This window comes from Oreochromis aureus, linkage group 17 (assembly GCF_013358895.1).
Source record: "Oreochromis aureus strain Israel breed Guangdong linkage group 17, ZZ_aureus, whole genome shotgun sequence".
NCBI lineage: Eukaryota > Metazoa > Chordata > Actinopteri > Cichliformes > Cichlidae > Oreochromis > Oreochromis aureus.
The window spans coordinates 3,180,322-3,195,665 of NC_052958.1; the positions used below are offsets into that span (position 1 = coordinate 3,180,322).

Here is a 15,344-nt window from a genome sequence, read left to right on the forward strand (position 1 = left end):
TCAAAAATTCAGTTAGTGACGCAAATAGTCATGCACTCCATATTTTTCACTGTGCCATTATGAGCAGATTGTGATTATTGAATTTTGTATAGATATTTTTTTTTATTTACTTTATGTAAGTTCGAATATTTTGAGAATTAATGTAACAGCTAAGAGGTCTACCTACTTTTCCATCATCAAGTGTGAGGTGCAGCATGTCCATGGTTTTAAGGTCCAATCTTAGGGATTACTTACAAGTAGCAAACTGTTTTTAATATCAGGTTTCGGAGATTATATACAGGTGGGTTTTTGTGTGTGCCAGCGACCATAGAATTCTCTGCCAAAACTTCACTGCAGTCACCTTCTGCTGCTCAGTTGTGGGTCTCTCTGCATTCAGTTTTGTATTTATTAATGAGAAACCTGTAAGACCCCCCCACCACTCATTTCTGTACATTGTTACCTGTATATTCGTACTTCAGTTGCTGATGTATATAGGACCACTTTTTGTCTTCCTTCTAAATTTTATATTCCTCCTGCTATAAGAGCTGTGTAACACCGAAATTTATCATTCATGGGACAATAAAGGTTTATTCTATTCTATTCTATTCTATTCTATTCTATTCTATTCTATTCTATTACAAGAGTGGCTATGCCTCCATTACCACAAGAGGGAGTATATCCTAAAAAGCTGATCAAGTAGGAGTAAAGAGGCCAGGCCATTCAGTGTAATACAGTATGCCTGGCAAAAGTCTAGAGATTGTGTACAGAATGTGTAACAATGCATGATCTCTGTATGTTTGCAGGTAAGCAAGCATAAAATAGTCAAGTTGACCTTGGTGTAAGGTTACGTCCACAGGGTGTTTATAGTGCATTTATTGGCATCAGTGTAGATTAGCCATGGTGATAATTGTCAGTTGGTAAAGTTAATTCCCCAGTCATTTTACCCACCTTGTGGCTGTGGTAGTTTTATTTGTGTACCTAGCTGCAATCACAGTGATACAAGACTGGGAATCACAGTAATCTAGCTGTTATCAGTATTTTGTTCTGCTTTAAGTGTTTGTTTTTCTGAGTTTGAAACCGGTCGGGTCACTCACTGTCATGCAGTCTACATAACAACACTCTAGAGACTGTTTACAAAATGGTTAATGATGCATTTTGTCTGTATATTTGCAGATTGTACTGTAATTGTGGACTCATTTTAATCCAACATGGCTGTTGTTCTCCTCTGAAGATCTGCTCTCAGCCCACCAAGTCATCCATGTTCGTGGGTCCATCTGTGACTTTTTACAGAAAGACAAGTACAGATGGCTGCCAATATCTGCTATATTATCAAAAAATTGACTACCAGCTGACAAGCTGACAGTGACAAGCAAGGAAGCATTGCAAGCATTACTTGTTCTCACATTATGCCACTAATAGAACCATATGGTGGGATTAAACAGATCTCAAGTAATCATGAAAATCAGCATCACGGACACATCGATATTCATGACCTCTTAGAAAAAGTATTGAAACAAAACATTTCCATTTAGGTATTTTTAGCATCACAACATTACCTGTGACTGTGGGCCGATCTTGTCTGCAGCATGTTTTGTTTTTCATGTAACAGGACGTTTGGGTAAGATGGATGAATTTATTCAGAATTTAGTTTGAGCTACTTTTCCATATACAAAATCAGTTTGTCTAAAAAGTAACAGATTCACACAGAGATTTAAGAACTTAGTAGAGTTCACTTTTGTTTTTGTAGATGTGTTTGATGAGTCAGGAGAGTCATTGATCTCTCAGTTTCTAACACATTATAAACATGATCATCAATATTGTTGCATTAAAATAATCAACTTACATTTCACGAGCAAGCTCAGAGAGGCAATGAAAACCATGCACACATAAAACATACTATGCTTCTCTTGCGTGTATCACAGCAGAAATCTTATTAGCTCCTTACAGGAGAAAATAGGTCAAAAGCAAGACAGTCATAACCAAATATCAGTTAGTTTGGTGACGCCAAACATAACTGATCTCAGTTCAGTCACATTGCTTTTAGAAGACAGATCACACCAATGAGGAGCAACCTCAGCACGGAGCCATAACAAACTCTCAATTTTTCCCAGTGGATGTAGGCTGCATGTTGACGACATGGGTGCCTTGTTTGCGAATTTTTAACTCGCGATGCATCTGGCACCAGGTGCACCACATACAGACACAGGAAGTGGCGATGTCCTTACAGATAGAACCCTGTAGAGAAATATTCTGTAACTACACACATTTCACAACTTTTACCATTTCTTAGTTACAGTTATTTACCAGTGGGAACCTAAAAAATAGATGACTGTCATAAACTTCTGATAAGATTTTTTAAAATAAGTTCTGTAGGTTATACCTGGATGCCATATTTGCGTCGAACGCCAACCCTCAGACCCAAAGCAGCAGGAGGCACAAACAGTGGTATCCCAAAGGCTGATAACACAGCAGGGCTGCAGATGTCACATAATGGGAGACAGCGGTTCTCTTCAGACATTCCTGCAACGGTACAGGCGAGGCAAGGGCAACACCAGAAACCATAGCAGCCTGGAAACAAAGGCAGGTTTTTTTTTAATGTTGTAGTACATTATCTAAATGGCAACATATGATGATAAAAGGCAAATATAAATAAAACATTTTTTTTGGTTGCTTACAAGATTTAATGTCGTCACAACAGCCAAAGAGGCCAGTATTCCAGTTGGCTGCCATTGTTGTTGACTGGTTACTATTCCTGTTAATACATAGAATTCAGTACCGAGGAAGAACACCTAAATAGCAAAACCTTCACCTTTAGCACATGTTCCTCATTAAGAGGCTGATTCAAATGTGGAGCATTGATTTGAATGCTATTCAATCTACATGTCCCGTGTAAACACAGTTTGTTTGTTTTTTTTAACATAATTGTGACTTCCCTCACCCCCAACCAGCAGATAGCTACCCCACCCTGAGCCTCAGTCTGCTGGAGATAAAAGGGAGTTTTTCCTGTGCATTGTTGCCTTGCTCAAAGGAGGTCTTTAGATTGTGTCTGTATATGATTGTAGGGTCTTCACCTTGCAATATAAAGCACCTTGGACCAACTGCTGTTGCTGTATAAATAAAATTGGATTGAAATGAACTGAACTTCACAAGGTGTCTAGTGTAAGTGAATATGCTTGGAGTAGGAGTAGGAAGAATACAAGAATGATTGGAATGGCACTGAACCGTAGGCAGTGTTTCCAGATTATTGGTAAATACCTTGGTGGAGCTGCTCTCTTTGCACTGTAAGAAATCTCCATAAAAAGTCTCTAAATCCCAGCTTGACAGCTATTTCATTTGACTGATTTATTATGACCTAACACATGCATACAACAAATGCACTTTTGAAGGACTGTTGCGAGTGATACTCATTAAATGCATTTTGATCGTTAACAGCAACATTGGGTAGTGTTAAACTGCGTGTATCAAATTTTTTTATTGTGTTGTTAACCACACCCAAGCAATGCATGTAGCTGGAAGCCACTATCACAGACTCGTGTCAAACAAAGGGCGAGGTAGCTCAGTGTGGGAAAAGTATATGACATGATTGTGCAATCCTACTTGGAGCCACACACAGAAGTAGGTTTTCTGACCGATTTACAGAACAAAATGTGAATTTTATGCACTTTCAAATGAATACTAGGCTCTACTTTTTCTAATGATAGACACACCCTGATATAGTAAACTTTTAATTTGTATGAACAATGTAATGCAGTATAATTTCCCTTTTACAGCGGAGGTAAGCAAAAGTCCAGGTCAAATGTTGAGGCAGAAAAAAGACAGACAAAGCTGACAAAGTTACAAAACATCAGTCAGATATATCAAACATGTTTAAAAAAAATATCAGTGACTGGAAATGTTTTAAAAAGATCAGAATCTTTACATCCTACATTACTTCAGATCATTTGAATGTCAAATGTCGCCTTCCAAATGCACCTTTTTACAACTATGAACTTAAAATATTTACAAAAATACAATAACAAATAATATCTTATCTATTATAGATATTTGATACAATCTTACGCCTCTCACTATTTTAATTAAAAATTTTCATTTTTACTAACAAAAAATATATAAATCTTACCTGTTGAAGCTGGAAGTCTTGCTGTGGAGTCAGGAAGCTTTAAATGAACATGCTGTGTGTGCCTTGTGCATTAGTAAGATACTTGGCAAAAAAAAAAAAAATGCAGCAGAACCAGAACTATTGAACATAAAAAAGGTTAAAGCAACACCTACATGAAGCCATTTACTTGGCTTCACGAAGGTGTGGCAAACCTGTTGACCAGGTCACTGTAAAACACAATCAGTGTGCTTCATTTTCAGAGGAAAAATATAACAGATGTGTTGTAGAAACCAGCAGAAACCAATGCCATGAACAGACTTCCTTCTAACTTCCTGAAAAATAAACATCTGCAAATGGATGAAAGTTAGTTATAAAGAAATTCAGACTTCAGAATTGTGAATTTAGTCTATTAAAATTTTAGAGCAATATTACAGGGAGTGCAGAATTATTAGGCAAATGAGTATTTTGTCCACATCATCCTCTTCATGCATGTTGTCTTACTCCAAGCTGTATAGGTTCGAAAGCCTACTACCAATTAAGCATATTAGGTGATGTGCATCTCTGTAATGAGAAGGGGTGTGGTCTAATGACATCAACACCCTATATCAGGTGTGCATAATTATTAGGCAACTTCCTTTCCTTTGGCAAAATGGGTCAAAAGAAGGACTTGACAGGCTCAGAAAAGTCAAAAATAGTGAGATATCTTGCAGAGGGATGCAGCAGTCTTAAAATTGCAAAGCTTCTGAAGCGTGATCATCGAACAATCAAGCGTTTCATTCAAAATAGTCAACAGGGTCGCAAGAAGCGTGTGGAAAAACCAAGGTGCAAAATAACTGCCCATGAACTGAGAAAAGTCCAGCGTGCAGCTGCCAAGATGCCACTTGCCACCAGTTTGGCCATATTTCAGAGCTGCAACATCACTGGAGTGCCCAAAAGCACAAGGTGTGCAATACTCAGAGACATGGCCAAGGTAAGAAAGGCTGAAAGACGACCACCACTGAACAAGACACACAAGCTGAAACGTCAAGACTGGGCCAAGAAATATCTCAAGACTGATTTTTCTAAGGTTTTATGGACTGATGAAATGAGAGTGAGTCTTGATGGGCCAGATGGATGGGCCCGTGGCTGGATTGGTAAAGGGCAGAGAGCTCCAGTCCCACTCAGACGCCAGCAAGGTGGAGGTGGAGTACTGGTTTGGGCTGGTATCATCAAAGATGAGCTTGTGGGGCCTTTTCGGGTTGAGGATGGAGCCAAGCTCAACTCCCAGTCCTACTGCCAGTTTCTGGAAGACACCTTCTTCAAGCAGTGGTACAGGAAGAAGTCTGCATCCTTCAAGAAAAACATGATTTTCATGCAGGACAATGCTCCATCACACGCGTCCAAGTACTCCACAGCGTGGCTGGCAAGAAAGGGTATAAAAGAAGAAAAACTAATGACATGGCCTCCTTGTTCACCTGATCTGAACCCCATTGAGAACCTGTGGTCCATCATCAAATGTGAGATTTACAAGGAGGGAAAACAGTACACCTCTCTGAACAGTGTCTGGGAGGCTGTGGTTGCTGCTGCACGCAATGTTGATGGTGAACAGATCAAAACACTGACAGAATCCATGGATGGCAGGCTTTTGAGTGTCCTTGCAAAGAAAGGTGGCTATATTGGTCGCTGATTTGTTTTTTTGTTTTGTTTTGAATGTCAGAAATGTATATTTGTGAATGTGGAGATGTTATATTGGTTTCACTGGTAAAATAAATAATTGAAATGGGTATATATTTGTTTTTGTTAAGTTGCCTAATAATTATGCACAGTAATAGTCACCTGCACACACAGATATCCCCTAAAATAGCTAAAACTAAAACAAACTAAAAACTACTTCCAAAAACATTCAGCTTTGATATTAATGTGTTTTTTGGGTTCATTGAGAACATGGTTGTTGTTCAATAATAAAATTATTCCTCAAATACAACTTGCCTAATAATTCTGCACTCCCTGTATGTGTCATGGCTTTTCATATTGTAAAGACCCTACAATATGAAATAGACAATTGAAATGATCAAACAACTCCTTAAACACAAGCACTTGGCCATAGTGGGAAGGAGAAACTCCCAATTAGCAGGAAGAGACATGTATCTTGACTGGTTTATGGGAAATGGAAAGCATGGAGAGATCCTGGATAAAACAACACAACTGTGGGATGGAGCAGACCAGCAGTAGTGCCTAAATAAATGAATGGGGAAGACATTCTCAGTGCATCATGGGTGTCCGCATGCAGCTAGAGATACCAGTATAACTAAAGGATGGTTCGGGGTCATCTGATCAAGCCCTATAACTATAAGGTTTATCAACAGGGAAACGTTTGGGATTTTTGTCTGCTGAATCCAAATTGGGAGCTGGTTCCAGAGGAGCTGGAGTCTCTGCTTCTCTTTCTGTTTCTGAAAGCTCTGAGAGGAAACTGAGACTTTGTTATTGGGATAACAAAGTACTATGATGGCGACTATAAAGACTATGATAGTCAGATGATTCAGGACTTCTCCTGCATGTGGAAAGAGGTCATTTTAAATTCAAATCTTGATAAAACAGACAGCCAATGAAGAGAAGCTAGTATAGTTGAAACATGAAATATGATCTCTCTTTGCTTGACTTGTTAGCACTCTTTCTGCCATTGTCAGTGTTTACAAATTATTAAATTATTAGAAAAATAATTACAATAAGAATTAAAAGTACTAACTGACAAGCGGTTTCTAATTCTGGCAACACCTTGCAGGTAAATGTGGGCTGTACTGGAGATTTAGTTATTGTGAGAAAAGGAAGCACACGCCTTCTTCCAAACACACGCAAAGAGGGTTGCCATGTAGACGAGTAGAGTGCCCAGAGCAGCAGCTCTTTGTAAATGTCCAGCAAACACTCTGAATGCTTGAAAGTGAAGAGCTCATACTGGATCAGTGCACTACAAACTCCACAGTCTCTAAATATGATGAAAACGAGTTCTTGAATGCTTGAAGCCAAGCAAAAAGCAAAAGCAGAAGAATGTAATAACATCTTTAAAACATGTAACAGACTTATGTCAAAATACAAAATTTGTCCGTCTGTCTACTGTCCACAGTTTTCAAACTGTCATGTTCACATTTTGTGTGATAGTAGATACCAATGAGAGCTCCATCTGATTTAATTTTGGTTTAAATCCAGTCCAGGTAGACCCTGACCTTCAAACTGGCAGCACCTGAAGCAGACAGATGTGAGATCAGAGATCTTTCTTACTGAACTTATGCACAAGGTTCATTTTAAATCTCAACACAAATTCTCAAGATTTCAGCCAATTCTGCTCCATTTCAGTATGTAATTGTGACAATGTGGCCGGGTCTGCCATGTGTGTTCTACAGTGGTGCCAAAACTCAGGATCGTGGCATGGCGTAACCGCGACCGGGCCAGCCAGGGGAGCTGCGGGCCCAAATGCTGGCCGAGCTCGTGACGATGCAGTGGGACCAAGCGACGGTGTTTCGCCACTAGTGGGAACAACTGCAGGACTGGCAGCATTAAAACCTTATATGTAAATAAAGCTTTGTTATCACATTTAAATCAGTACCTCCATCTTTATCTGTGTTTGGTCCTCACTCCTGGCCTGGCCGGTGTGTGATGCACTTGTACAGATAATGGATGCAGTTTTATATTAGGCTTAGCACTCCACCCTTTCACCAAATGTAGTATGGCTCCAGGAAAACCAGCATAGTGGTAGCCAAAACACCCCACCTCACATTTTGAAGCCTCAAAATGTGGGGTGGGGATGACAGAAGGATAGCAGCAAGAGTGAAAAGGAAGCCTTACAAGATGGGATGGTAGCAGGACAGCGGAGACAGTGGTACTGACAAAAAGACAGGAGGCGGACCTTGAGGTGGTAGAGCTAAAGATGTTGAGATGTTTGTTGTTAGTGACGAGGAGGGACAAGATTAGAAATAGATTTATCAGAGGGACAGAGTCAGGTTGATCAACTATAAGCAGTTTGGAGAAGCAGGAGGAGCAGCTGGTTTGGCCTGTTGTCTGTTCTGCTTACAGGACATCATGCAAATTAGATTTTACAGGATGACATTTGAATCACTGGTCACTAATAATACATCTATATTTGTGTTTGCAGCATGGGACGAAGCTCAGAGCTACTGTAGAGAAAGATATAAAGACCTGACTACAGCGCCTAACATGAAATCTATGGAGAGACTGTACACAGATTCTACAGAGAATCAGCCTGGATTGTACAACATCTCAGGAAGAGAAAACAGGACTTTTCACACACTTTTATTTCCAGTTGTTGTAATTTACACACACCGCCACAACAATTACAACAGGACGCAGTACAGACTTTTATACAGGGGAGGCGTGGTAAGCTGAATGAGCTGAGGTGTATCAGCCTCCCCCGCAGCGACGCCACGAACCACGCCTGCCACACATAAATCTTTATGCTTCAATAATGAGAATGTGTGGATATAGTTGTACTGACTTTGATTCAACATATCTTGTCTAAAATGCCAAATAATGGTGCAGGAATACTGACGGACTAAAAAGAGAGTTTATTTCTCCCACGCTTCCTTATTTTTGTCACGGTCCTGGATCAGTGACCCAGTGCTTTGGTTTGTTTCATCATCATCATCATCATCATTATTATTATTATTATTATTAATAATAATAATAATTGTTGGTTTCATCTTGGTTTATTACTACCAGTTTTTTGGTTTCTGCTTTGTATTTTGAGCTCCCTCTGTTGTGTCCAGTTTGTCTCTGTGTCTGTCGTTTGCTTCCTGTTTTACTTTGAAAGTCTGTGTCAGTGTTTCTGGTTTTGCTTCCCTTGTCTCGTTAAGTCTGATTTCTCCCAGCTGTGTTTCCCTCCTGTCTCCCATTCCCTGATTACTCCAGTGTGTATTTAAGCCGTGTGTTGTGTTGTTCCTTCTGTGTGTGTTTTGTGCGTTACTCCTGCTGTGTTTCGAGGCTGTGTTTAGTTTCCAGTGCCAGTTTAGTTTAGGTTTGAGGTTTTGGGTTTTTTTTTTTTTGCAAATGTTGATTTCCATGAAAAGTTTTTCCAGCAATAAAGCTGCGTTTTGAGTTTAAGTCCCGTCTCTGAGAGTCCGGTGTTTGGGTCCTATCCTGCCTGCCATGACAATCTTTATTGGTTCCCACACAGCAAAATCTCCAGTGTTAATTCAACTCCTAGAGTGTTAAAGTTAACACTTTTCCAGTGTTTATATAATTCTCACTGGTTTAGAGTTAAAGTAACACTTTGCAAAGTGTTATTATTTTAACTCCATTGTAGTGTTAAAAATATAACACCCATAGTGTTAAAATTTCACTCTGTATGGTGTGAAGTGTCTTCACTCAGAGTGTAACTACCTAACATTTATAGTGTTGTTTTAGGACACTGATAAGTGTTCACTTTTACACTGGCTTGGGTTAACTCTTTTCACTGAGGGTGTTACTACACAACAACTATGGTGTTATTTATGACACTTTTAAGTGTTTATTTTCACACTGGATTGTGTTGACTGTTTTCACTTAGAGTGTTATTCTGTAACTTTTACAGTGTTATTTTGGCACTTTAAAGTGACATATATGAGCTTTTAAATACTAGTCTGTATTAATTGTCTGAATACAAAAATGCATTAAAGTGCAATTACTGTATGACTACTGTGTTACATTCAGTGAAAATCCTTGTTAAGTCCCTTTACAGGATAAAAGGAGAAAACATAAAATTGGTCACATAAGCATTTTAATAAATATTAAATTCCAAGCACCATACAGCATACGTTCACAACAAAAATAATGGCACAATGTACAGACCATCATCATCACCATAAGCACTTTGCAAATCAAAGGGCTTGTATATTTCAATACAGTCTGCTTTAACAACATCTTGTAATCTGTCAAAATCAGCTTGAAATGACTCTGAGGGTTCTGCATCACCACTTTGACAACAATCTTCATCATGAACACTATTTAAATGTTTTTTTAAACCAGAATATGTAGTGAACTGACGGCTGCAACCATCTTGTGAACAAGCCAACTTAAATTTGGTGCTTGGATAAAAACTGTGACCTAGTCACAAATGACTTATCAAAGCCTGACTGGTGCTATGCAGAGTTTGACAGATAAAACATTTAAACATGGTTCTCATTCAACATTTTGGCACGCAACTCACGAACACGTGGTGACTCATCTGTTGAGGTGGCATCAATGTTGAATATGGTGGTCTGCACAAAACTGTAGAGATGAACCAGTGACTCGTCGTAAGATAAGTTGAACACGTAGTGGGATTTGAAAAGTTCATCAAAAGCACTGAGTGAGCTGGTGGCTTGGCAGGGGATGAGCTGTTTGTCCACTGCGATGTAGAAGGTGTCAATGCTGTTCTGGGTTCGACCAACAGCGAGGATGTATGGTTGTTTACCATCTCTTGCTTGCAAGTGTTCATCAATGCTGCAGCATGACTAAAAACAAATGAGATATTGACATATAGGCCTAGCTTATACTTGCTGAGTATGAACCATTCATTCAGTTTGACATTATGTGCCTTGCTAACTTATTACAAAATACTAAGACACATACTTCATGGAGAGGAAAACTAAAAAGTGCAAAAACTGAAAAAGTGTTTTGTAGGATTTTAAAAGTGAGACAACATATTTACCTTGTGAAAGTGCACCATTTTGTGTGCTGCATCAGTTGGACTTATTTTGGTTCTCCTCTTTCGTCCAGCTGTGGGTGGCAAAAGTTGAAGGAGTAGCAGCAGAGAGGCCATGTCACTGTCCCAGTCTGTGTATGGTTGAATTTATAAAACAATTTCAAAATGACAGGTAAAAATAAATATTATTAAAATCAAACAAGCATGGTGCGACGCCTACCATTTGCATCACTCTCTGTTGGTTTCTCAGCAGCTTTTATCAAACGACACAGGTCAGTTGACTGAGTCAGCTGTTTGGCTTCTTTAATAACCTTTGGCTTGAATGACATGTCCCACTTCTCAAGCAACTTGGTGGCTGTTTCAGCACCAAACAGCAGCAGGAAGTCTTGATTGACCTGTTCATCATACACACAGGACATAAAGACAGTGCTCAACATTGTTTACATTGCAATGTGATTTTGACCAATATGGGATATAGCCTGACTGGGATGACCAATGATCACATCTTTTACTGTTGCCATCCACATCAGCAAAACAAAAAAAAAAGGATTAACAGTTGAAAATATCAAGTGATTTGACTTACTAGTCCTTTGACATCCAAAAAGCGTGGAAATGTTTTGAAGACATCTGCAGTTCTTTGTGGATCATGCACCAGATCCTGGCGATGTTGGAACGTCATTTTCATCTTCTGAAATACACTTGCTTCATCAGGAGAGTGAACAAGAAATGAGATGGCCTCCTTGCAGGCATCTCCATCAAGTTGCTGAGGCAATGTGGTTGCTAATCTTCTGCGCTTAGGCCCTTGTTCTTGATGCACTGGGACTTCCTTCACTGGCCGTTTGGTTGTAGACCTGGACATGGTTTTGAGGCGCCACGCTACATATCCAGTGCCTTTCACTCCGTCGTAGAAATGCTCCTGTCACATTTAAACATAGATGAAAAATAAACATCAAATGCGATCTTACAGACTTTGCAGATTCAGCAAAAAGAAACCCAAGGACTATTATCATGTAACAGGTGCAATACATGTTAAACAACATCCACAATTTCAATACAGTTTTATGACAATAGTTATTACGAAAGAGGAATTAAGATTTTTCTTTTAAATCATTTAGCTGATGTAATTATTCCATGATGAAAACTAAATAATGTGCTGTTTTACAATCACTGCATGACTTACATAGCCGTTTGGAGAAAATGGATCCTTCAATGAGGGAAAGAGTGTAATTATTCCAAGGGCATATTTCTCCTTTTGCTTACGGGAGGGAATTCTGCTATAGAGGAAATACAATTGACAATGTTAAATCAGAAGTATGTGTCTTTACTGCAGTATACATTACAAGAATATTCCATATGGCCCATCTTTACTTTTTTATTAGGTACTATTACTCTTACCCATGTCTCTCAGTCATATCACTTGCCAATATGTTAACAAGCTGCCGCCGGGTGCGGTGGCTCAGTGAATTTTCGGCATTGTATTCTTCAAGAATTTCCTCTCCACCAGGTTTCCTAGTCAAGGCATTTTTAACCATCTGCTCATATAAAAGGGAAAATAATAACAATAAAAACTTGTTTGTCAGTAAAGGTGAAAGTTTAGAGGAATGTCAACAAACCTGTGAAAGACATATCTAGCAAGAAGCACTAACTTCTACTATCATTTTTTCATACAGGGCAAGTTGGGAACCACCATGTTTTGAATTTCAATTTGTATAACAATCTACAGTATAAATGGTGTCAACTCAAAAATACAAAAGACATTTTCTGTTCTCAATTACCTCTTTTGCAGCCTCTGACACAGAAACATTTGGTGCAGAACTGTCTTTGCTGGATCTACTGCGGCCTGCAGGAATGCCCTTTTCCCTGAGGTCACTGTCACTTGATGAAAGTGATATAGTGTCCGTGAGGGAAGATAATGTATCCGAGGAGGATGGTGTGGAATGAGCTAAAGGACAAAAATCTTTGGGAGAGATGATTTGGTTAACTTTCTTTAGGCTACTCCACAATGCCATTAATAACACAATTTCAATGTTCATGTTCAGACAACATTCTATACAAATATAACCCAGCCCTGTCCACTGTCATGTATATTGCATGAAGACAGGTCAATGTCATCTGCATCAAGAGCAAAAGAACTTGGCTCTACATTGAGTGGGCTATACTCTGAAAATTTAAGTTATGATAACATTTACCTTCATCTGAAATCTTTTCACGTATTGTCAGGCATAGGTCTGGTTGGGCCTCCAGTAACTCCAGAAAAATGTCTTCTTCGACAGCTGTGTCAGTTTCATCGAAAATATCAAGGTCAGCAGCATCCGGAAGTCCAAACTTGGTTTTGGCTTTACAAAAAGATAAGCATAATGTCACCTAAAACGCCTGAAAAACTTTTTTAAAAACTAATTTTGACTTTTTTATTTAGCTAATATTTATTAACAGCTGTTTTACCTGTCTTTAAAATGGTTAAATTAGACAAGTCTGCAGCAACAATATAGGCCTAGGCCTACTGCTCTGTACTGTTGTTTTAATGTCACACATTAAAATAAAATGTGTTAACATTTAATTCGTTTTTAAATAGATGAGATGCAAACATGATGAATTGATACATGTGCAACAAATTTTGTTCTGCCAGGTTATCTTACCTTCACTGATGAATTCTAGATAAGTGAATCCTGCGTGCAATTTAATGTACTTCTTTACATTGAGGTATTTCACTTTCAGCAACATGTCTTACAACAGCACCTGGTGGAGAGAAGGGGGCACAGAATATTTTTTACCATATATTTAAACCATAGCTTAAGTGGCAACAAATCCGGACAACTTTAAGAAAATATTAGGCTATACATTGTGTGATGATCTGTGAAGGGGTGACAGACCACTTCAACCTCAGGAACATAATTTGGCTTCCCCCTGCGCACTAAAATAGCTGAACTTGGGTACACAGAAATAGCATCCAATGAATTATCCACCCATCCACATGTTTATAAGACGACAACGGCGATCTTCTCGTCTGCACGCAGGCTAGATACTTAGTTCTGCTATGTTGCGAGTAAATCGCTGTAGCCTACTTGGGGAAAAGCATCTCTGTTTAAACCATGTCAGGATGATAATCCACATAAAATTTCCTGTTGAACGCACACCTGCCTTCATCACGCTTTCACTTATGACAACAAATATCCCTTATACTGTAAATTAATGAGTGCAAGTCTTACATTTATATCGGGAGTTTCTGACACATGCACAGCCGTCTGGCTAGTTGCTACTTTGTGGTGGTTGTTTTGTGACACGACATGCTAGGATTATCAGTGGAGGCGACGTCAACGACCCTCAGTCGTTATACCGCTTTGTCTTAAACACTGGATGGTAGCCTATTTCACTAAAACTGTAGAAAAGGGGAAAATGTTCCCTTAGATTAGGCCTACTACAACATGTATGATATATCCTAACCGTTAGCAAGCAATCCATGCACAAACGCAGCGCGCCTTGCTTGGTCACTAACATCTAACAGAATTCCATAACCCCCTGCCACTTCAAAGATTTGTAGGCTAGGCTACTGCTAAACTCGCTGGTAGCACGTGTAATTAGCCTATCTTGACGCTTTCCAAAACTTGACTTGAACGTCTCCATGTGATTGTTTAGTTCACTTTTAAATAGGATATTTCTGAGGCGAATGTTCGCTTCCCTTAAAAGCAGTGGGCTAAACGCATTTGTCTTAGCTGCCAGCTAGGCTACCACAAATTCAAATTTTAACATTACATTTAACATATCCAGAGGATAGCTAACTCCTCCCTCGTTTCATTTAATAAGCATTGAACACTGGAAAGCATTTCTCTTATGACATTAGAACTAACTAGAATTGAGAATTATATTAAGCACGCATTTATTTTCGCTGCAATATTAACTTGTTATAGAGGATAGTTTAGCTACCTAAGCTAACGAATCCCATCTCTTACCGCAGATGAATACACTCCACATTAGGAAAATATTGCATGCTTCTGATAAATAATGTTATAGGCTAGTTAGTTACAATATTTAATAATGATAAAATAACATAGGTCTTGTTGTATAGTTCTTACCTGAACAACCTCCTCGATCTTGACAGCAAACTTCTGGCGGACTCCTCATGCCCATGAGCGCGAAAAACCCGGATGTGGAAATCAACTCCAAATGAGTGTTATAGTATTGACTCTTTGAAATAACTCCGGCTACAGAGCTTTTTCAGCACCGTTAGTGTTACTGTAACTCTCAAACCAACACTTTTCAACTCGAAATTTTTAACACCAGTAATTTTAACTCACATCAACACTTCGGATTTTGCTGTGCAGTTAAATTAAATTTAAAATTCTGCATATACTCACCTATAAGGTCTTTAATAATCAGGCCCAATCTTATCTTAAAGACCTCACAGTACCATAACACCCCAATAGTGCACTTAGCTCTCAGACTAGTGGTTTATAGCAGCTCCTAAGGTATTTAAAAGTAGAATGGGAGGCAGAGCCTTCCGCTTTCAGTAGACTTGTAGTCAAGATCACCTAAACCAAGACCAAGACAATACCAAGACCAGAGGGTATCGAGACCGAGTCAAGACCAAGACCAAGACAAAGTCGAGACGAGACCGAG

General features: G+C 39.0%; 1 protein-coding gene across 4 annotated transcripts; it reads right to left on the bottom strand.

Annotated features, from left to right (window-relative positions):
• Positions 1-9,422: 9,422 nt before the first annotated feature.
• LOC116312190 lies at positions 9,423-15,242 on the bottom strand. 4 transcript variants are annotated; one of them, XM_039600826.1, is made up of 10 exons: positions 14,801-15,242; positions 13,367-13,466; positions 12,920-13,066; positions 12,506-12,687; positions 12,126-12,262; positions 11,911-12,004; positions 11,314-11,646; positions 10,951-11,125; positions 10,737-10,861; positions 9,423-10,539 (listed from the first exon to the last, which is right to left on the bottom strand). In XM_039600826.1, the coding sequence occupies exons 2-10, from the start codon at positions 13,449-13,451 to the stop codon at positions 10,213-10,215; spliced, it is 1,605 nt and encodes a 534-aa protein (XP_039456760.1). In that variant the 5' UTR covers positions 13,452-13,466; positions 14,801-15,242; the 3' UTR covers positions 9,423-10,212. The 4 variants fall into 4 exon arrangements, with proteins under 4 accessions (XP_039456760.1, XP_039456761.1, XP_039456762.1 ...); XM_039600827.1 differs by having other exon boundaries at positions 13,569-15,242; XM_039600828.1 differs by having other exon boundaries at positions 11,911-12,001; positions 13,367-15,242.
• Between the last annotated feature and the right edge of the window lie 102 nt (positions 15,243-15,344).

Bases quoted from the DNA above. Each gene is read 5' to 3' on its own strand.
- LOC116312190 (XM_039600826.1), bottom strand. From the start codon at position 13,451: ATGTTGCTGAAAGTGAAATACCTCAATGTAAAGAAGTACATTAAATTG. The intron at 12,688-12,919 runs GTAAATGTTATC...TCTCTCCCAAAG, and splicing joins TGAAAAGATTTCAGATGAAG to ATTTTTGTCCTTTAGCTCAT. The intron at 11,126-11,313 runs GTAAGTCAAATC...TATGATGAACAG, and splicing joins TTTTGGATGTCAAAGGACTA to GTCAATCAAGACTTCCTGCT.